At 43.6% G+C, this 22,990-nt stretch overlaps 1 protein-coding gene across 1 annotated transcript in view; it reads right to left on the bottom strand.

Annotated features, from left to right (window-relative positions):
• The window catches only part of THADA (THADA armadillo repeat containing), a 1,588,234-nt gene that overhangs the window by 120,956 nt on the left and 1,444,288 nt on the right, over positions 1-22,990 (bottom strand). Inside the window, exon 37 of the mRNA XM_086927803.1 lies at positions 20,762-20,893. Within this exon, the coding sequence (XP_086783929.1) occupies positions 20,762-20,893 (132 nt within the window). The remainder of the gene's footprint in view (positions 1-20,761; positions 20,894-22,990) is intronic.

Genomic DNA, 22,990 nt, shown 5'->3' with positions numbered 1-22,990 from the left:
TAAGAATTAGTGAGCATTATATACCAGGCCAACTTCTCACACAAATCATTACACGGACAAAGCAGACACGTTGGACTCGTACCTACAACAGAAACAAAGCACTTGAAAAGTCATACATACGCCCTTTACTGAAGAAAACCAACTTGGACCCGCTGAACCCCGACAACTACAGACCCATTACAAATGGACCTTTCCTGGGAAAACTGATAGAAAGAGCAGCGTTCGCCCAGATGTCACAATTCATTGAAGAGAATGACATACTTTCAGATTTCCAAACAGGATTCCGTCCGGGAAGAGGCACTGAATCTGCCCTCCTTGCTATCTGGGATGACCTAAAGAATACAGTTGACCGCAACGGGGTTGCTCCGCTACTCCTCTTGGACCTCTCAGCTGGCTTTGACACGGTTGACCATGACACTCTGAAACAAAGACTTTATGAAGCCGGCATAGAGGGAACTGCTCTAGACTGGATCGCGTCCTACCTTCGAAACAGAACTAATGTCATCCACACCCCACCTTTCTTGTCCAAACCGTACTCCACAAAAGCAGGGGTCCCTCAAGGTTCTATCATCTTGCATTTGTCCCTCCTTATGCCCAGTCTATTAATTTTTTGGCTTGTTGCCAGAAGAGCTGAGGTGACAGGGGCACTCTGGGAGCTCTAAATGATGACACTGGCCACTAAGGGCAGTTGATGGAAATCCTTATTGTTTTCTCCCCGCCTTAGGGCTTTCTTCTGTCATAGAGTTGTACGTGTGTCAGTAACTATAGCGATCATGGTCTTTAGCTTTGACAAGTGATCTGGTTTGATTCTTCTTTTTCTTAAGTCTCTGTAGTTTTTATCCTTCATTAGACCACCAGTTTTGCAAGAAACAACCAGACCAATTGGATTCCACCATTAGGTTTGTGCTGAACACTGGGCTCATAACAGCAGATCCTCCCAATCCTCATTTTCTAGTTACTACTGTTTGTAGAGACTCTGTTGAAGAGGCCACATGTGTAACTTGACATAAGGCATCAAAACAGTACAGAACGCCATAATTCCCAGCAGTTTCAGGATTATTCTCAAGGTCAGAGGATGTGACGTCTGGTAAAGGGGAGCAGGCTTTGGAACATCTTGACCCTCTCTAGTTGGGAGCAGGCTTTGGCTGATACTTTATAGAGATGCAACTTTTTTTTACATTGACAGTGATCCTCACCTGATGGAGGGCAATCATTTGTTGAGTGTGAACAAGGCCTTGTCTGTGACTTGTCCCGCTTACCAGCTAGTCATCCAAATATGAGAATACATGGACGTGACAGCACTGAAGATTCACTGCCACAAATTCCAGACAGTTGGTGAATACCCTTGGAGCTGCTGTGACCAAGAAGGGTAGAACCTTGAATATGTAATGAACTCTGCTTACCATAAATCTTAGGTACAGGCAATGATCAGAAAGAATTGGAAGGAAACTACTATTTACTCTATGAGCATGCAGTGCTGTAGATTCACATGCTCTGCATACTCTTGCCAACCAATTTTGGGCTCAGACATTTGGAAGTTGTTTTTCTTCTAAGAAGCCTTTTGAGTCACAATGTATATAAGGCCTCTTCCCTTGGTTGGCAATGCGCATGGGCATTGATTCCATGTTATAGTGTTTTTTGCACAGCGGATGAGAACAGTATGGAGCACATAAGGATTGCAAAAAGAAACTAGTTGATAAAGGGAGAGATCTGTGATCAGAGCCACATGCTTCTGGGGAGCAAGGTGGGGGCTTGTGAATCTACTGCACTACATGCTTATATATGCTTACAGGATAAGTAACATTTTGTGTTTGTAGCATGTGTTGCTGTAGATACACATACTCTACATAGAATGTAAATCAGTACCCACTACAAGTGGCGGCTACCATGGGGATTATGCAGATGTCTGAAGTAAGACCGTCCAGCCACCAACAGCCTGTTGACTGGCTAAGATATCCACACAATAATGCTTGGTTAATGTGTGTGGGGTTGACCTAGTGGACATTTTTCATATGTCAGCTAGGGGAATATTTCCCAAAAAAAGCCATGGTTGCTGCCTTTCTGCACACCCAGGGCATGTTGCCCTGGGTGTGACAGGGAGAACTCACTTAGCTATGCGATAACAGGCCTGGATGCATTTGACTACTCAACTGGTTATGCCATCTTTGGATGCGGGTGGCCCTTATGAGGTTTATCAAAGGCCATGAACAACAGGTCCGCTTTGCTTAAGGGCTAGGTCCCATCAATGTACTACACGAGAACGCGTTTGACATCCAAGCTGTGCAAGACTCTCTCTGCTACTCAGTTCAGTTGAGTGAAAAAGACTGGGAGCTCCATGGTTTGGCTTGAGATGAAAAGGAGAAACCACCTTAAGGAGGAACGTAGGGTTAGTTCTGAGTACTGCTCTATCTTTATAAACCGGAATGAAGAGTTCTTGGAACGTGAGGGCTGTAACTTACTAGTACGCCTAAGGGAAGTTATGGACACAAGGAAGGCCCTTTTCCAGGAGAGATACGAGCGGGCAAGCGTGTAGGGCATCTAAGGGAAGCCCCATCCGCCGGGTGAGGATTATGTTATGATTCCATACTGGAGCATGGGAAAGCATGGGAGGGACGACTCTCTGATGGTCCAAGAATGCTTTAATAACAGGTACACGAAACTGGGAGACATTTTTTCTATTTTGTGTGTAGGCAGCTATGGCTGCTAAATGTCGCCCTATTGAAGTGTATGCCGGCCTGACTTTTGGCGATGAAGCAAGTAGCTAATGATTAGGCTGTATTGCTTTAAGTGTTTAATTTTCGAGGATTTCAGTGGTGTTTTCCCAGTGTTTTCCAAAACTTCTGAAATCAGTTCTTATTGTGAGTTTATTCAGCTTCTTAAACTCAAATCAGCCAAAAAAATGTGTTTTTCCAGTGTTTACAAAGCATGTTGTTTTTTGCAGTGATTGTAATAAAGCACATATTTAATTTAAAGGGGAAGCAACTCAGGGTATGTAGGGTCTTCTATTTGGCAGTATGTTGAATGGACTTGCGTTAGACTGCTTCAAGCGTAGGAAGTCTGCGTATTTCACTATCACTCAGACTCACATCTCATTAACCTTTCTTATATCTCATTACCTCTCAAACACACTCTGTAAAGACTCTGGCTTACAGGACTAGTAATAGAATTGATGTATTCAAATGTTTTAATAAACACATTTTGAAACACATTTGGGGGCCTTTTACCTACTCCTTGCTGAATATTATGGCATTGTAGGGGTTTTCTACTCTGCATATAGCATACAACTTTGTGAAACCTTTAACATTTTGGATTACACCAAATTAATTTGTAGTCCGGCATTCTAAGGCACCCAAAACTTGATCACTGCTTTTCTGCACACTTTGCCTGACTACATTCAGGTGTTGCTGCTGTTGTGTGGACATGCATAGCTGCCAAGTGTCCCCATGGCAAACATCTCACTTTAAGTCAGTCCTGACTTTTTTAAGGAGCATTGTGTTCTGGGACTTGAGATTTTGGAGTTAACATTGTAACTATGGGCTAACAAAACAGCAGAAAAGTGCAGTTGGGTAAAAAGTCAGGATTAGTTGAAGGCATCAGACACAAGAAAGGGGCACCTTGCAGTTATGAATGTGGTTGGCATGCATGGACACAGCACTCTTTTCACAGGTACCCGACATTAAGTGTTTACATCCTGGAGGGTTTGGCACTTCACCTGCTATCAATATTTACTCTTTAGAAAAGGGGTCTGATATATCAAAGGGGTTTATCCCTTCTGTGCCTGTGGGTAAATGTGATATATAGCATACTGCCCAATATTCTTGTGAGCAAGCCATGTCACTAATCAGTGAAAGAATTAAACACTGAAAAAATATCAAATATGATTTCAATATTTCCAGATTCCCAACAGTGTATAAAATAATTAGATCAAACCTAACACATGCTACTAAACCCTGTACATTTCATCCCAGCACACAAAACTGGAAGAAACAAAAGGAAGAAGAAACAATATTTGAATGATACCCCTGAACATCAAAACTCAAGCAGAACAATCTTAGACCAGTCATTCTTGCTACTGTGTTGGCTCCTTCGGGAAGAAATAAAAAAAATACTTATTTTCTCTCACTTTTCTTTCTTTGACTGGCATTTTAATTCGAGGTTGTACAGGTGTTTATGTTTACACTGATCAGTGCCTTTTCCATTTCATTAGGGTTTATCAGTTATCATAGGCTTAAACCTTAAACAGGATAGCCTACATATGATATCCTGGACTGCAGGCTTAAGTGGGCCCGGTGTTGAGGATGCAGTAATGGACAAATCTCTTCCATTTTGCTGCATTGCAGGCTTATGTTGCAGACTTGCAAGACTCTCATAAGATGTCCATACATTCCAGCGGAAGACACAAAACCCCTGGATCTCAGGTGCCAACCTACTAGTTTGAGCTGTTTGTGGTCGGCATGCCTGACCCGACCTCGGCTCGTGCAGTGAGAGAGTGTGTTGCCCTGTTTCTGTACGTAATATATAGCGGTTCTGTTGCCTGTTTGGATAAGGACTACTTTGCCCTGAATACGTGGAAGGAAGGCTTTGAGGGTGAGGCTAATGGCTAGAACCTCGAGATAGTTGATAGGGGCTGCTAATTATAAGAAGCCCACAATCCCTGGACTGTGGCATGACTGAGATGCACCCCCCAGTCTGCTTGAGAGGCGTCCGTAGTAATAGTGACTTGCAGGATCGGGTCCAGAAAAGGCATGCTCTGTAACAGATTTGTACTGTTCCACCACTGCAGAGAGCGATGTGTAAGAGGGGTATGTGCTGACCTTTACCAACACTAGATTCTCCGTTCGACCCTCCACTTGAGACTACTGGGCTGAATGACACTGTTGTAGAGGGAGCATATAAAGCGAACCCTGGTGTGCTCTAGTGACGCAACAAGACCATTATTTGGGTAGGTTCAGTACTGCTCCGAGTAAGGGATTTATCTGTAGAGGTTGTAGGTGGGACTTGATTGCATTTATGGTAAAAGAGAGGATGTTGCAGAATGAAATGGTAGCCTGGGTATGTGCTAGGCACTGGCCTGCACTTATGATCAGCCAATCGTCTAGGTGAGGGAAAATGTGGACGCCTCCTTTCTTTAAGTGACAGCGACTATTGAGGGATGCCGAATGGAAGTACTTTGAACCACAACCTCTTACCACAAAGTTTAGATAGCAGTGGTGGGCGGGAAGAATGAGTATGTAAAAGTAGGCATCCTTGAGGTCTAGCACCACCATATAGTTGCCTTATGGAATGATATCCTGCAGTACTATTATATATAAGCGTTCAGAGAGAATGTGCCAATTTAGGGCCCTGCAGTTCAAGATGGGCCTGAAGGAGCCGTACTTCTTGGGGATACAGAAGTAGAGGGAATAACTCCTTTGCCCCACTGATTAGGGGGCACGAGTTCTATGGGTCCTTTTTGAAGGAGCACTCAAACTCTTCCTCCAGAACGTTGAGACATTCTCTGCTGTGGGTATGGCTGTAGTGTAGGATGATGCGAGGGGGTTTGAGCAGCCCTAAGCAGTAGCCATGGCAAACCGCTGCTAAGACCCACATGTCTAATGTGATTTTCTGCCAACGTGGAAGGAAATCTTGTAATCTGCTACCTCAGGTGTTCTGAGGCAAAGGGAAGGTATTGTTTGGAGTTGGAGGCCCCTTTGCCAGTACCACCCTTACTCCTGCATCTGTTTTTGTTCCCCGTGTAGGCACCCCTGGTGTACTCTCTCTGCTCCTTTTGGTGGTAGGGCTGCTGCTGTCACTGGTAAGAGTGGGTCGGGTCTGTGGAGGTCTGAAGGGCATCCATGGCTTTGGCAGTGTCAATTTCTTCTTTATCTTTTATAGCATCTGGTCAACCTGCCAACTGAAGAGAGGTTTGCCATTGAAGGGTAGCTTGAGCAGATGTTGATGGAGTTCAGTTTTAAAACCTGAAATCCGTAGCCACGCATGGCATCCGATGAAGACGCTGGTGTTGATCCCTCAAGAGGCGTGTCAGCAGCATCTAGGGCACAGCAGATAGTGGCATTGGAGATGCCCCTTCCGTCAGACATTAACTCCTGCTTCCCGCTTCCCTCTTCCTGAACTCTTCCATGAGATGCTTCACTAACTCCTGCATCATGTCCCATTGTGCTTTGTAATATCAGAAGAGGAGGCTGACAAAAGTAGCTATTTTCCAATAGATGGTGGCACCCACTGCTAGCCTCTTCCAAGCAGCATCCAGGTTTTTGTTCTTCTTGTTGGGTGGGGAAGAATCAACGTGGCTTGAACATTAGCTCGTGCAGTAGGTACCGCAAGGGAATCAGGGGGGTGAGGTGGGCATTAACTGAGCCCTGATGAAAGAGTTGTCAGAAGATGGTTTATATTTTTTCTCTACCACCCTCACCTTCACAGGTTCCTTGAAAGTGTCTGTGGATGACTTCAACATACCCTTTAGGGAATAACTATACTGTTCTCTCTGACATGGACAATGTCTCCACCAAGAAATAGACTTCCTTGTGGAAAGATGCAAATCAACCTTCTAAAAGGTAGCCGCCCTATGTATCAACTCATGACACGCTGTGGTGTTGTCTGGGAATGATGCTCTTCCCAAATAGTAATCTAGATCAGGATCTCCTGGGAATCAACATCATAGCTGTCCCTCAGGTTATTGGTGGGACCTGTGACAAATGTGGAGGTAGCGGTAGTGGTGGAGAGGAGGGGAGATGATGAAGAGGTGGAAGCACGTGGGTTTAGGAGGCAATTTAGTGGATATATTCCCCATTGAGGATGGATAAACAGTTGTTTCTGCCTAGCATACCACTCCTCCTGAAGCCACTGACGGATGGATAGGTCAGATTTTTCAGAATCTGCCATTAAAGTGGGCTTTGATGCTGCTGGTGTCCTCAACATCGACTGAGTCTACGGACTTGAATGGGTTTTCGACGCTGATGGGGGCTTCGAAGTTGAGTGTGGCCTTGGTGCCGGCTTCAAAAGGACCTTCAGCCTTGAAGGTCTGTGAACTATCTTTGGGCTGACGCCCTGGAGGGGTCGGCACCTGTTAATGGGAGTACTGCAGGCTCCGAGGCCTTTGATGGTGCCGACCAAAGCTCGAGGTGGTGGAGGTCCAGACAGTTGTGTTTCAGTTGTCCCTTGAGGGCGATAGTCTGTCCCAACTTGAGGCCTGGTGAGTGTTTCATTACCTTCCATACTCACAGTCCTCTACTTTGTCCGGGGGCCAGAGGGTGTGGAGGCAAGAGGATGCTCCTAGTCGTCTTCTTCTGAGTCGGGGTCTGAGTACAAGGGGAATAGCGATAGCTGGTGGGGCGAGATACCTGAAGGACCGATTTCTTCACTCTCTTTAAAGTCAGGTGATGGATGTGCCCCAAAGATGTTGGAGGCTTGCAGCTACATCCTCTGACGGGCCCACCTTCTCTCCCATTGAAACTGAAGAGTTGTCTTTGAGCAGAAGGTCAGGTAGGCCTCACACACAAAGGTACCAGGCCAGTAAGTTGTCATCAAAGAGGGGCATGTGGTATCAAACATGCCAAAGGCTCTGATGATTAGGAGTCGATTGGAATCTGTCTCCAGTTAAGGTCACCGAGCAATACAGGTGATGAAGGCTTTTTCCTGAAGCATCTGAGCCAAGGTGACCAGCTGGGCCCAAACATGAGTGGGTTGAACGTGTCAAATTCTGGGCCTAGTAGAAAACAGCCGAACCTGATGGTGGAAAAAAGACAATCTAACATTGAATCTGTGCCCCTGCACATTGTTAACTAAGGGAGGAGTCAGCATATACCTTGTGACTCAAAAGATGTCTTCAAAGATAAGCTTGCAAACGTCCAAGTACAACACTAGATGGTAAGATTATGAGGAGCATGTCTACAGCAATACATGCTATGAACTGTCGGAATATGCATCCTTGAGAGGATTGAAGACTGGGTGTGCTATAATTTCGAAATGACTGGAAGAAATTAAACAATTCACTGATATGAGATTGAGGATGGATTGTAGAGTTCCAGCTATCTTTTTTTGGGATTAAGAAGTATAGCATGTAAATCCCTAACTCTTTCTGCTGTTTTGAGGTCTATGTTGATGACCTCTTTCTAAAGTGATGCCTGTACTACTTCCAGTAGAACTTCGCAATGTTATGGAGTCATGCATACGGCCTTGGTGTTAAGCCTGGTAGTGTGTAATTGAGAAAATATCCTTGGGTCAGGATTATAGGAGTAGGGTCTGCTTCCTATGGTTGCCCCCACTTCTTTGCTGTGAAACACTGCTTTTTTGAAGTTAGTATGGCTGTGGCCCTGCTAATCAGGACCACAGCCTAGCTGTTCTCTCTCTAAATTGATACCATATACTTTAGGTACATATCAGATTGGGTACTGGGTCACCCTTGTGAGCCCCTTATATGGTACCTTAGGTACCCAGGGCATAGGTGCACCAGAGGCCTACCAGGGGCAGCAGCATGTATTGTGCCACCCCTGGTTAGCCTTCCAAACTGACACCACAGGTCTGCAATTGCAGCCTGGGTAAGGTGGTGTAATCACCCCTTACTTAGATATATATATATATATATTATATATAATATATATATATATATATATATATATATATATATATATATATATATATATATATATATATATATATATATCTCCACCAATTTGGCTCCGTTTCACAATCCTATGGCGCTCTATCCACCGGTGCCGTGACTCCTAAGCAGAGCCCCGCTTTTAGATTATTTTGTACAAATCCCTTTCCTCAAGGGAATGAGTCAGCACTCACGGACCAGTATTTCCCAAGTTCTTTATTTCCTTTGTCAATTATCCAACATTAGCACAAACCAACTTGTTTCGCAACAACAGTCGCTTGTTCACGGTCAATTGGCAATGTGTATACTCCTCCTTTATTTCGAGGAACCCACCTTGAATTCTGATCTCACTTCCTGTCTATTGACAGGAAACGATCTGGGAAATGTAGTTTTTACAATTCATAGATCATCATTATACAAATGGTGAGATTATCCGATACAAATTAAACAGAAAATAAAGGTGATACTTATTTTTGTGCATATCATATATATAATTACTACTTCCCTTCATGTTGGATATTTCAATTTCGCCAGTTAATCCGCTTAAATTAGACAAAGAAAAACGCGGCTTATATTATAGCCCTCTAGTGGGCAAATTAATACGTGCATTCTCTGTAAACATGTCAACGATATGTGATCTGTAATAAAGCCCTCCAGTGGGCTTGTATTACACCTCGTTTTTCCATGATACTCGATTCAGATATTGGTAAATATGAGTACATTCTGAATATCCCATTAGTCTATTATTGTCACTTATAAATGATCACATTTGTTTCTATCACCCACTAAACATGTCGTTTTAACTGTTTGACATGAATTCATAATCTGTCTCATACCATTGTAAATCACATTATTTCATTTCAGTTTCCACTACAAATTTTTATGTACAAATAGTTTTTTGTTGTTGTTAGTTGCTTTCTCTATTTTGGACATTGGAGCAACTTTATATTAGACACAACACTCCATCTGTCTCTTATAAATGCACATACAGTTCTTCACTCTGATTTAATCCCCAAGGGGTCATTGTTCGGAAATTCAGGATTTTTCTTGATTCCCTGCATCTTAATTGTCGTTCCTGATCTCCACCCCTTTCGTGTGGCAATATGCATTCAAATGCATAAGTTTTTAGCAATTTCCAATCACTATTGTGTGCCATCTCCAGATGTTTCGCGATTGCATTACTCCGATCTTTGTTTATAGTCGCTCTTATGTGTACTAGGATGCTTTTTTCTTAATTCCTTTTTAGTGCATCCGATATATTTGAGCGAACACGGGCACTCAATTACGTACACTACATGTGTACTCATGCAATCGATCAATTGCTTTATTTGCCACATCTTTTTGGTTGGTAACATCACTTCCTTTGTATTCACTGCAATCTGGCAAATCTTACAATGTTGGCATTTTATAAATCCTTTGGTATTCAGCCATTGGATTCCTTTTTTTCTTTTTGTATGGTCTTGATGGTGACTCTGAATCAGTCTATCCTTTAGGTTCCTTGCTCTTCTGAACGTAACCAATGGGTGTTGTCTGGTCCAGATGTAATAATTTCCAGTTTTTTCTTAGGATGTTTATGATTTGTTTGGATTCCCTGCTATAATTTAGGATTAGTCTTATTTCTCTCTCAGAATTTGAATCCTCCACAATGTTTTTGGTTTCTTTTTTGGATATTAAGGCATCCCTTTGATTCTTCATATTATCTCTTTGCCATCCTTTCATTATGATCTTATTGTTGTATCCTCTGTTTTTGAACCTCTGGGCCATAGCTTTGCTGGTTTTTCCCATTCTTCTTCCTCTGAACAGATTCTCCTCAATCTGAGGAATTCCCCGTATGGTATATTTTCCTTCACAGATGGTTTATGGAAACTGTCAAAATGCAAGGTGGAGTTAGTGGCAGTCTCTTTTCTCTGCCAAAGCTTATGATGGATATGGGCATTAGTTGCATTGTGAATTTTGCCCACTGGGGCTATGATTTTTATCGACTCAACATCAATGTACATGGGTAATAATTGCCCACTTGGACTGAACCGCTTTATCTGTTCTCAAAGTGGATATAACAATATGCACAATGTACTTGGACTAAACTGCTTTGATATGACATACATTTTATCGCACATGCAATGTATATTATGTTTTGCCGCTTTATGTGAGTTGCAAATATCAGCGTATCAGCAAAGCTTATAATGGATATGGGTACAAGTTTCATAGTTATCCACTATGGTTATATTACTCATGCCCACTCGGGCAAAGCTCTTTGGATGATGTGACTCGTTGTCAATTCCAGCCGTAAATGTGCGAGCTGTAATTATTGTTTTTTGTTTAGTACTCTGATAACACATTGTATATATCGCTAAAACCTTGAAATTTGCTTGCAATTTACTATTTGTTTAACTACATGAATGAAATATGAGGTGTATTTAGTATGTTTGACCATTCCAAAATGTCTGCCACACAAAGTACCTAGCTTTACAGATATGGGTGTTAGTCCGTCTTTTCTTTTGTTATTTGAAAGAGTAAAAGGACATTTGTTTGGCATCAATTCGTAAACGTGATCAAGCTGTAAAGCGAAACGCGTTGTTTTCCTGCTGCTGAATAAAATTGCGTGCACAGCAACCTTTGAGAGTCGGGTACGTCTGTTCGAGAGAATGGAGTGCTGTGATGGATATATACATATATATATATATATATATATATATATATATATATATATATATATATATATATATATATATATATATATATATATATATATTTATATATAGACACATATTAACCTATAAGTCACTCCTATGGCAGGCCTTGACAATCCTGGAGGCAGAGTGCTGGGTTTTGTGTGAGAGGGTGCCCTAGCATGAGATGAGCCCCTCTGCAGCTTTCGGAACCATCTCCTTATAGCTGTTCTATGATGTAGCCATACCATATACTCTTAAGTGCATTATAATCCTCACGGTTAATGCTAACTTTGGTTTGGCTTTATCAAAACATGTTGTGTAAGGTGTCAAACGCTTTGGAATACTACCCCCCCCCCTCCCGCCAGTTCTGGCGGCGGGGGTAGCATTCCACCCTTCTAGAGGGGGAAGACATGTAGTTACTGGTAAACCCGATTAAAGTTAAACAGAGCCCCAGCATCACAAAATGGATGCTGCTGCCACAGACACAAGTCTGCCCTCCTCTTGCTTTACGAAACTCTGGCAGGGGAGGCCTGGAAAATAGGTTTCCTACAGGGTGGGTTGAATTCAGTGAATGCTTTTCAGACACTACCCGGGGCACACAAGGTGCTCCATGCATTTCCCAGTTCAAACCGGGTGCTGGGGCACTCAGCCCCAGCTCTGGCGCGAAACTAGACAAAGGGGAAGGGGTGTAACCACCCCCGCCCCAGGTCCTCCCATAGGTGGGACCCTAGAGTTAGTCCAACCCCTAAACTTGCTATAAGAATAGGATCCCAGTCCCAGACTTTAGATTACCCTGGACGAAACTCTGCAACTTGGACCTTCGACATTCCACATCGACTGAAAGACTGAAGAAATCTCCCTTGTGGTCAAGGAGTGACCACCCTGTTCCAACAGGCAACAAAAGCATATTTGCCGGTCTGCATTTTCGAAGCTCCCGCCAGATCCCGAAGAATCTGCGACTCAGGACACGGACTTCCAGACATCTCTGATGCTGACCTGTGCTCCCAGCAAAGCTGAGATCTGTCGCGGACACGAGAGACGTGGGACCGGAACTCCTGAACATCCTGAATTTTTTCAACTGCACCTACTTCCCGACGTATCCTGAAATTGTGCATTGGGGTATTTGAAGTCCCTGCCCGAGCACCTTTTGCACTGAAGCTCAGAGGCCTACACTCCCGAGTGTCCCATGGGCCCGCTTTGTGCATTTCCGCTCGAGGTCCCTTCGCGATTCCTAGTCCGTTGGCTAGCTAGCCACCACAAAGGGCCATCTTTAATTTCTTGTGCTTTCCTGGTTGCTCCAGACTTGCTCCCACTCCTCTCCAAAGGAGGAGTCCCTCAGACCTTGCTGGTCTGCACCAAAGCCAATCTCGACATCTTGCGTGGGTTGCTGTTGCCAAGGCTTATTGGATCCAATCTGGATTCTGACGCTGCAGCACTCGACATCCTTCGTGGAACAGCTCCAATCCAGCTCCTGGTCGTCATTGACGCCTCTTGGTCCTCGTGGCTGAAGAGTCAAGCTTCACCTCTTTCACCTGAAATCACCCGACATCGACTGGCATCTCCTCCTCACCATCCTGGTCACTGGCTAGTGACCTAGACTCTATCCCTTCTGCTTTCCGGTTCTTCACATCTCTGATCCCACCGAACACTTTTCCTCTGGTCGCCTGCAGCATTTCTTCGCGGCTCTCCATTGGAATCGACGACGAAACCCGACATCAAAAGACACCTATGCACCCGGCTTCCGTGGGTGAGGTAACTCGAGTACTCCGGTACTCCTGTGGGTATTGACTCTCGAAGTGTCTAAGTCTAAAAGAGTTCCATCGTAGTTCACCTCTAGGTCCCCTTAATCTTTAAATTTGTAACTTGTTCGTTCTCCATAGAAAGTCAATGGTGATTCGTGGCTGTGTTTAGACACTGCACCCGTCCCCCGTGGGTCTCCTGCATCCTAACCTTTGGTGGTTCCAGGTAGCCCCAGCGGTTCTACAGGCCCTAGGCCAGCTTCCTAACTCTCACGTGGTTCTTATACCCCTATTTTAGGATATGGTTTGTGAGGCTCCTAGGGTATAACGTATACTGTGCAACTTATTGTATGCTAATTTAGTTCCTTGTATGGTACTTTTACCTCTGACCTCATAAAGAGTCCAGAGGGGTTGTGTTTAGAATAAATACATATATATATTTGATATATACCTTGTGTGGTGTGCTTTCATTTGGTCATTCAAGAGATTATAATTGGTAAAACAATTTGCTTAACTCGCCTTTAAGTCTTAGCCTTACAGCTACCACTAGGATAGCTTTCTATAAGGTTGACTTTACAACCCACCATCAATAAGGGTCGTTTGGACTGGTGCAAGGTGCCCACTAGAATAGGGGACATGATATACCAGGCCAACTTCTCACAAGGATGGAAAGCAGCCATTGATCTGGTATTATATCCTGCCACTGAGGCAAATGGACTGGGATTTAGGCCTGAGTAACTACTAAAAACTAAGAGTAATACTAGCATTCCAGTCATCCTTCTTTTTTGGTCACTGTGCTATAGGGCACAGGCTATACCCTACCTAAGTCCAAATAAAACAACAATGGCCTTGGGTTGCATGTAGTCTTGTTCGTATATGACCTTATATGGCTGTATCCTGACTGGGCTGGTATGATGGGCAAGAAACTCAATGGACTGGGATCCAATAGAGTAATTGCCAGTGGCTGACATTGCATCAAGCATTTCACCAGCCACTTTTTTTGTTCTTCAGATTGAACCTCAGTGTTCCCCCTGATAGGAGTTAGATGGTAAGGGGAATGATTGGTTGGTCATTGTTTGGAGGCAGTGAAGCCTCTTCTTTGTGCACTTCTGTCTTGACCTCCAAGGGAACCATCTCTTTGGTATTGGGATTGGACTGCTGGCTGTCTTGAAAAGACTGCTGCTGTGGCTGGAATTGTGTTTTGGAGACATGAGATACTGCACTACCCACAGTATGTTGTGGTGGCCAATGAAACCCTGTCTTGGTCTGCTGGTTTAGGACACCAATGGTTTACACTGTTCAAGTGTCCTTTTTAGGTTTCGCCTATTATCATTCGCTTGCGAATGTAATAGGCGAAAATTCAAGTGCTTGATCGACTCTTGAAACCACTGCAGTTTCTTCACAGTGCATGTGAGTCACGTGACCACAAAAGCGGGTCACGTGACCACACAAGCACGAGCATCTCCCTAATCCGCCTGCCGCCTGCCACACTTCTCCTACCCCCACCAGGCTCTCCCGCCTCCATCCGTCTTCTCTCCGGCCATTTGGCAGCATTGCGAGGCCAGTTAACATCTCCCTAATCCGCCTGCCACACTTCTCCTCCCCTCGCTTGATTCCCGCCCCCCCCCCCCCAGGCTCTCCCGCCCCCATCCGGCTTCCCTCCGCGCATCTGCCTGCCACACTTCTCCTCCCCGCACACATTCCAACATGAGGACTTGTAAAGCTACCGTAGAATGCACATTTGTGTTCCGATACTTTTAACAACATGTTTGTGGCTCAGTTAGATCATGAGAGGCACAATGCATGTGATGGGCGAGTTAGTCCTAAGAAGCTAGCAGCTTAATTAAGAAACTCGCTTGCAAACCTATCCTTGCATCTGGTACAATAACTGTGATAGATGAAAGCCTGCGGCGCCATCTAGCGGATTTCAAAGTTAGGGAAGCGGCCAAGCTGCAATAGAAAACGTATTATTTACGCAAAACGAACCTTAAGTAAATAACGCTGTTTAGGCAAAAACCACAACATTAATTATACCTTTCTCAAATAATGTAACCTATGCTTATTTGACACATCTTGATCAAACTACGGTACAGTAAAACACATTTACGATTAATGGAGTAACACCTCGCCTAGTCGCCTTCAACTGCAACGCCTCCTCAGGGGTAGCAAGCACTATATAAATGCAATTACAATTAAATAAATTACTTCTAAGCTTGGTCTTTGTATCGATCCTCTATCGAGGCTTCGTCAATTTATGCTCCATCGTCAGCTGGATAGACTCGACCCAGTATGGATTCCACCGATCGTTAGGTCAACCCTCCCCGGTTGCTCTCTCTCTCCCTTTATACCAAAATGACTCCCAATTCCTCTGGATTTTGCAAATGTTCGTTGCGGTGCCAGCTGTATCCCCCGTTACCAGCGGCCTTGCAACGGCGCTCTGGGGCTGACCTCCACTCACCTGCTGTTGATGGGAGCACTTTGAAAACATGTAAAAATAAATAAAACATAAGGTACATGGTTAAAAAAAAAAAAAAAAAAATTTTGTGCAGATTCTAATACTGTCATTATTGGGCATTCCGCTCAAAGTCACGGCTGGGATAAACAGGACACACTGTGACTCGTCACTGGGGTACCTAACAGGACAACTGTGGAGATCTCTGGAATAATAGCTCCTTGAGCTTCTGTCTAGTGGAAATATATAATGATAACCGTAAAGTCCCTTTCGAAGAAAGCAAGCCGTTATACACGCATCAGCTACCGCCCTCTGCAATCTCTCCACACTCACTCATCTACTCGGGTGACAGGATTGTATTTACATAGTACTTCATTCCCCTTTGAAGTGCCACTGTGCATCAGCGGATCGTAGCCAGCCACATCGCATGGACTGGTTGAAGTGTTACATTGTGGTGTGGGCTGGGTGTGGTCTATGAGAGAAGGTTCCTGAGTGACCAGTGGTGCACTTATGCCCGTCTGAGGCTGCTGCGCCTAGGTCTGCACTGCTAAGAATAGCCGTGATAAATTCCCCAGAGAAGCCACCCAGGGTGTTGTTTATATTTCAGAAACAGGCTCTGATGACCTGACACGGAAATTACAGAAAAATAATTAAACTGAAAGGGTGAGGAGTGTGCATGATTTAGTGCTAAGGCCAAGGTATTGATCACCCAAAAGGCTAGGGGTATTTGAAGTGTATTCATGATAGCCACCCCTTGGAGACGATTTACACTGCAGAGGATGGTATACACTCCATCATTGTGACGGAGTATTTTATATCGCCGCCCTGACTACCTATCCTGAGTACCCATACTCCAGAATTAGAGATGGCGCCGGCACAGCAGACATCCCTTATACATTGTAAGGAACAGTCATCCGAGCGGTTCGTGCCACTCTAATGGAAGTTTGAAAGATGGCTCAGTCAACATGACAGTACAGTCCGCCAAACTTAACCGGTTTTTAAATTTTCAAATACAAAATCCCACAGCAAGATTTTATTCTTTTAAATTAAAAAAAACAAATGACCTGCACCATGGCGGTTTCTACAATGTGTGGCTCCTTTTGAAGTTTTGACTGACAGTGACCACTGGTCATTTGACCGCCCACTCTGAATCAGGAGGGCGGTCAGGTGACCAAACCTCCGATGTGCCTTAATCTGTCAGGCTGTCAGAGGTGTGTGCCAGAGACGGGACAGTCTCTGTCACTGGCATACTGAAGTTCTGTGTCACTGGAAATGAGGCCGGCGGAACTTCAGTCTGGAAGAGAGGTTGCTCTGTTGCGATAGAGTACCCTCACCACCAAACTTTAAATCAGAGACTTTTACCGATAATGACATCATGGTAGAGCCCACTTTTAGCACCCCAATAACCTACTACTTACTCCGGCTGTTCTAGATGAAGGGCAGGAAGTGAAAATTAAAGAAAGTAAATAGGGCACCACAGGCTTGTTTAATTTCAATTCTTTTTAAGTTCAGGAAAAGGTTTATTTAAACGATGAATATGATCATAAAAACAATACTTCGTATAAGCAACCAATTACCAATGCATAAATACAAGAAAGAGTAATAAAGAATGATAATGATATACAATAACCGTTGACTTAGTAAAAACATAACATAGAAGATGATATGAATACGGTCAAAGGTTTACAAGAATCGTAACGTTTAATTTCAATTCTTGCCAATGAATTGATGACCTAAGACAAATCACAAAGAACAACACTGACAATTATCTTCTTATCAATCAGACTGAAGAGACACCAATTTTGATGGACGGGGACTATAAAGGAGCTGGGTTTCTAACCACATGATAAACAACCTAAGATGATGTAAATACGGAAACTAAAATTGACTGTAAACATGCTTTTGTATAAATATAAATATGTAAATATTTTTAAGGCTACAAACCTCTATTGATTGGGTACATTTTATTTACCTAACGTATTTTATTATGTGCCTTGCTGAAGCAGCAATCTGAAATAAAGCATTAAAATCTGGATTTTAATGACGTCTTAGGTCATCAATTCATTGGCAAGAATTGAAATTAAACGTTTTGCTGCCGATGGAGCGCCTCGATATAAAAAAAATAGTAATAATTCGGAAGTCAAAAGGATACAGACTCTGATCTGCCACTGGGACATTAGAAATGCAACATAGGATTACTTCGCCACAAACTGAGCAACGCCCAGAGCCAGGTTGCAGAAGTGTCATGTGATGAAAGCCCTTGTAAAAGCCCCGGGCCTTAAAATAGCTCCAGATACCAATTAGGGGACATTAAAGAAAGTGTCAAACAAGTTCACGCTTAAACAGGTCCACATATTAACAATTTCACAATAACACTGTGCATTGTCTGACTAGGGCCACTGAATAAAGTAATATTTAGACCTAAAGCACCTGCAACCTATGAGAATACAGGCAGCGCTTTCAGGTTTCAAATGAACAATCCTGACCTGGGAACCTGAACCTGTAGTTAGATACTGCCTTGCAGACGACCTCCGTACTCTAAATGTAATAATAAAAATAAAACAAGCACTGGCGTTGCCAATAGGTTTCGCATTTGGAAAGTTGGAGCTATTGGTTTTGTAAATGACATTTTATATTTATATATTGTTATTGACAATGCCAATAACGATATATAAATATAAAATGTCATTTACAAAACCAATAGCTCCAACTTTCCAAATGCGAAACCTACTGGCAACGCCAGTGCTTGTTAATGGTTTCAAGCATTTTGTGGCCCAAACAGATGCCCATCATCAAATGGACATTTTACCTTTTGATGTTCAGCATCTGTGCCATGGTGCATTCTGAGTTTCAGGACGATGAATCATAAGTCCGAGCAAAACCAAACCTCTCCCTTTGAAGAAAAACAAACTACCATTCCAAGCTCAGCAATAAAGGGCAGGACTATGAAAAACAAGTGGTCACAGCTACATATGCTGCAACCACCGTGTTAACAGGTGTGTAGGTGTTAATAAGTGAAACTTAGGAGGGCTCTAGCTCTCACAGCAAATAACTGCTGACGGTGTTGGTCAACCCCTAACAGTGTAGTGAGTGGCAACCGACAGCAAATCGGTAATGGGAGGACAGTGCCCATTCTGAAAGTTAGCGTTAAGCATATGGCTTTGACCATGTAGTACAGCAAAGGTCTACTGTCCTGTCCCTTAGGAGTAGAAATCAATATACTTTGGTGAGGTCTAAAAGGACTGAAGTGATAAGTTGATGAGCAGTTATCCATCTGAGTTAACTTAGGTTCACTGGTGTCACAGCTTTGGTGGTGGAATTCAGCTTGGACTGTATTGGCATGAGGTGGACCTGCCCAGGACAGTGTGTTGCTTGTTCAAACACATGCTTAAAAGGGGAGCAGATTCTGCTGTTCAGGCAAAGAAATTACAAGACAAAAGGAGGCCCAGCTGTCTGAAACTTCTTACCTGGGAAGAGCTCTTCCATGGGATTTCAAACTCCTCTATATAGGGCGGCCTGACCGGGATTCTCCCAACAAGTTATCCTTCATCTCTACAAAGTACAGGCATACCTTATAGAGCCTTCCTGAATGATCTAACATGGCTCCACCAAGTGTGGACTAGGACAGGGGTGGATTGGCAAGGCGGGCATTCGGGAATGGGCCGAAGGGCCGGTGCCTCAGTGCCCTCTGTGGGCCGTTTTTTTCTCCCCTGTCCCAGTCCACAGAGAGTGGACTAGGAAAGGGGAGAAAAAAAAAAACGGCCCACGGAGGGCACGGAGACAGAGACTGAGAAAATGAAAGCAGCCTCGCAGTGCGGCCGGACAGCGATTGTCAGCTGTGGCCTCTCCTTCACCCCTGCCCTGCCAAGCAATCAAGCTGAAGCTGGGCTGGGGAGGGGGTGATTGTTGGCAAGAATCGGCCTCCCTGGGGGCCAGGTGTTTCTCAGGCCTTTGAGCCATTTTCACCTCGGCCCCCCTGGCGCCATGCAGCCCAGAAACGGTGTTAGTCTTAGCACCTCGCCCACAGCCCTTCACATTCAGGGCATAGTGGACGAGGAAGAATGGGTCTTGCTGTGGGGACCTGGTGATGTTTGGAATTTTTTTGTTTTATTTATTTATTTATGCGATTTTATATAGCGCAGACTTTACCCAAAGGTGTCAGAGCGCTTCACACAAGGAACAGCAATAATACATGAGGAGAAAAATTACAAGTGGACAAATTACAAAAGCAAACGTTAAGTTACATGAATCAAAAGTGACAATAGTGAGCAACCAAAATACATGAGGTAGCAATCGGTACATTACAGGAGGAAAAAGTGATATGTGTGCAGGTTACAAAAGCGTACAAAGTACAAGCAGAGTATAATACTGCAATAAATGGCAGACATTCCAGCAGAAGAACAAACGTTACATAGGCAATGGTGGCACTTGTGCAAGTATCTAAAGCAAACAAAAGTGAGAGGTAGCATACAGAGTGATACCAGAGAAAAGTGACGTGTGCAAGTTACAAAAGGGTACCATACACAGGTACAAGGGTAATACTACAGTAAATGGTAAACACTCAAACTGCCAGAACACACTGGGAAGGCACTTCCCATGCTCCAGCTTCACCTCAGCCTCCCCCCTGGCTACCTAGGATGACTCAGAAAGCTGTGTTTTGTGCTCCCCTGCCAGGACATTTTCCCGAGGCCTGGAGGGCTGATTAATTTACTAATTGCAGGGGCCTTACCTCTGTTCATGTGCTCCTGAGCTGAAGGTCTGGGGAGGGCTAAGTAGGTTAGTAATAGCAGGGGCTTTGCTGCTTTTCAGGTGCTCCTGTGCTGGAGGGCTGGAATAATTTTGTGACAGAAAGGGGCCTTGCTATTTTTTTTTAGTTGCTCAGCATGTAGGCCATTGGCACCTTTGCCCTGTGTCCTGTGCAAGAACAGTATCCTCCCATTTTCATTCCTTGTCTGTGCAAATAGTGTTTCACGAAAGGGCACGCCCCTTGAATGTGGGCCACGCCCCTTAAATATGGGCCACGCCTCTTGAATGTGGGCCACTTTTTTCGTCAGTGCCCGGGCCGAATTGTGATCCCAATCCGACCCTGGACTAGGACTTATCAACACCGAGTAGTGTCTGTCCTTGACCGAGTCTGTTCCACCACTCGCACTCCGAGGAGGAATCCCTCCCATGAGTGGCGCACCTCAATCGATGCAAAATAAGTCATTGGAAGGCACAAAGACAAAAGCATCTTATGCAATGGATCACTTAAGGAGGACAATCCTAACACAAAGTAAAATGTAAACAAATAACTTACCTGCTTTCGTTCGACTCTGCTCTTGGCAATGATGGACCCTGATGATGTCTGCGGCTGTATCCCGGACTGCAGGCTCTTCACTCTGCAGCAGCATAAATATGCAATTCCACAGGACTAAAGTATCGGATAAATCTGAAAATATCCAAGAGAATAATTTTATCCAAATCAATTGTGCCGGACGATGTTGCACAAGACAATTAATCATTTCATTTTTGGAAGCATTCATAGTTGCCAGCTATCCACCATCATTTGAAGGGATTTATCAAAAGCTGTGATAGGTACAAAACGAAAATAAGGACTTTAATAACATTAAACAAAACACTGTAAATAGCTACACAGTAAAAAAAATTGTGTAAATTGTAGCACAGAACTAGGCCTGTCTACTTGATCTTATATTTGACTATGTATTATGATGCTGCATTGAAACTATAGAGGTTTGATATTAAAATGTGTATGTAAATAGAGGAAGAGAGCAAAACAAAACAAAAAAAATGTGTATGTTCATAGATAATCTTCCTAAAACAGCTGATGCCACTGTATGAAAAGCGGGCTGTGATGGCAAGGAATAGGATACTTGGTAAGAGAGGTCTCCACTGAAGTCAAACTCCCCCTGCCGCCAGGTCCTTTACTCTCTGACACAGAGACACCATCAATGTCCCAGACAGTTTGAGGTACAGGACAAAAGTGCTAACTCCATTTTCATTCTCTGGTAATGGGAAATGGCTTAACGTGTCAAGGAGGATGCACATCATGTGCAGAAGGGCTATGTGTCAACCCTACATATTTCATCAGTTAGTTCTTTTACAATGGAGGATAATACATTTCCCCAGCTATTCAATTTAAATTGGGGTAAAGAAGATCAGTTACTCATTCACAATGGGGGGGTGAAATCAAAGTTCCCAGTTATTGTTTTAAGATTGAGGGAAATAAATTGTCCAGAAAACACTACATACAATTGTGGTACAAAGGGGAACAACAGCATAAATTAAACACATTTGTAGTGATGTTAAATTAACATGGGAATCATTAAAAAAAGCCTGAGCTATTATTTTTAGCTATTGTTCGTCATCCATATAAAAGGGGGAGTTATAAATCAACCATTTATTTATTTGAGGTTTCATACAGCATTGCAAACCATCTACAAGCAACTCCAGAAAACTAGGCATCAGGTACATGAGGACAAAGGAATCAAATTCTGGATCACAGACAATAAGTTGACAATTGTATGTTATCGACTGTTGGAATCCACCAAGAAGAGGTAGAGTGTACAGAAGATTCAACACGGTTACAAGTGGTGGGGAGGTAGGAGCGAAGGCCAAATTTAGTATCCAAACTAAAAGCCTTGGGTTCAGCAGAGGAGTTAGATGATAGCACTGAAAGCACTGTCAGCTTGAAGAGATGGATTTTTAGTGATCTTTTAAATTTGAGAAAGTCACATTCAAATCCTAGAGTCAATTGTGGAGGGTTCCTCAGAGATGAGCTTTGCACCTGGAAGGCCCTACCTCAGGATTTCTTCTAATGAGTCAACCTGCTAGGCATTAAGTTATGATTCTGGTAGGACAAAAGGGGATGAACAACTTTGTCAAGGAGTTTGGCACTCTGCCACGTAAGGCTAATGGATCAGACAGGTGGATTTGAAATTCACACTTTCCTTTACTGGGCTAAAGTGGAGACATTTCGGGGCAGGTGATGTGGCTGTGTTTTTCAAGGTCAAACAGGAGATACACAGCATGGTTCTAGTCTTTTTGGTACTTGGAGATTAGAGTGGACTGCAGTAATCAAGACAGGTGATAAACACAGCACAGATTAAGGCAACATTGTGAGAGATTTGAAAGAGAGGAAGGATCACTCTGAGGAGATTTAAGTAATCAAATGCAGATTCTAGGACAGCCTTTCTTGAAAGTCGTAAGCTATTCTGAAGGTTTGCTCACTGTCCAAGAGCATGCCAAAGTTGCTAGCTTTTAGCACTTGGTGAGAGGGTGGTCACAGAGAACCAAACCACGACAAAAATAGTCGGCCTGGAGTGACTGACCCCACTGTTGAGGCATAGCTAATTGTTCTGTATAGATTGTGAAGTGTTGACACTACATGACTTACAACTCTAAGTCGTCCAATGCAATTCCAGAAAGCCACTTTTTCACGATAACCGCTCAAGATGTAAATAATGTTTTAAAATGTGTTGGATATACAGTTATCTGACATAGATATCCTGCAAATCTGGCGTTGATT

This window comes from Lissotriton vulgaris, chromosome 6 (assembly GCF_964263255.1).
Source record: "Lissotriton vulgaris chromosome 6, aLisVul1.2, whole genome shotgun sequence".
Taxonomy (NCBI): domain Eukaryota; kingdom Metazoa; phylum Chordata; class Amphibia; order Caudata; family Salamandridae; genus Lissotriton; species Lissotriton vulgaris.
The sequence above is the reverse complement of the archived record's forward strand: the minus strand, read 5'-3'. Positions and strand labels throughout refer to the sequence as shown.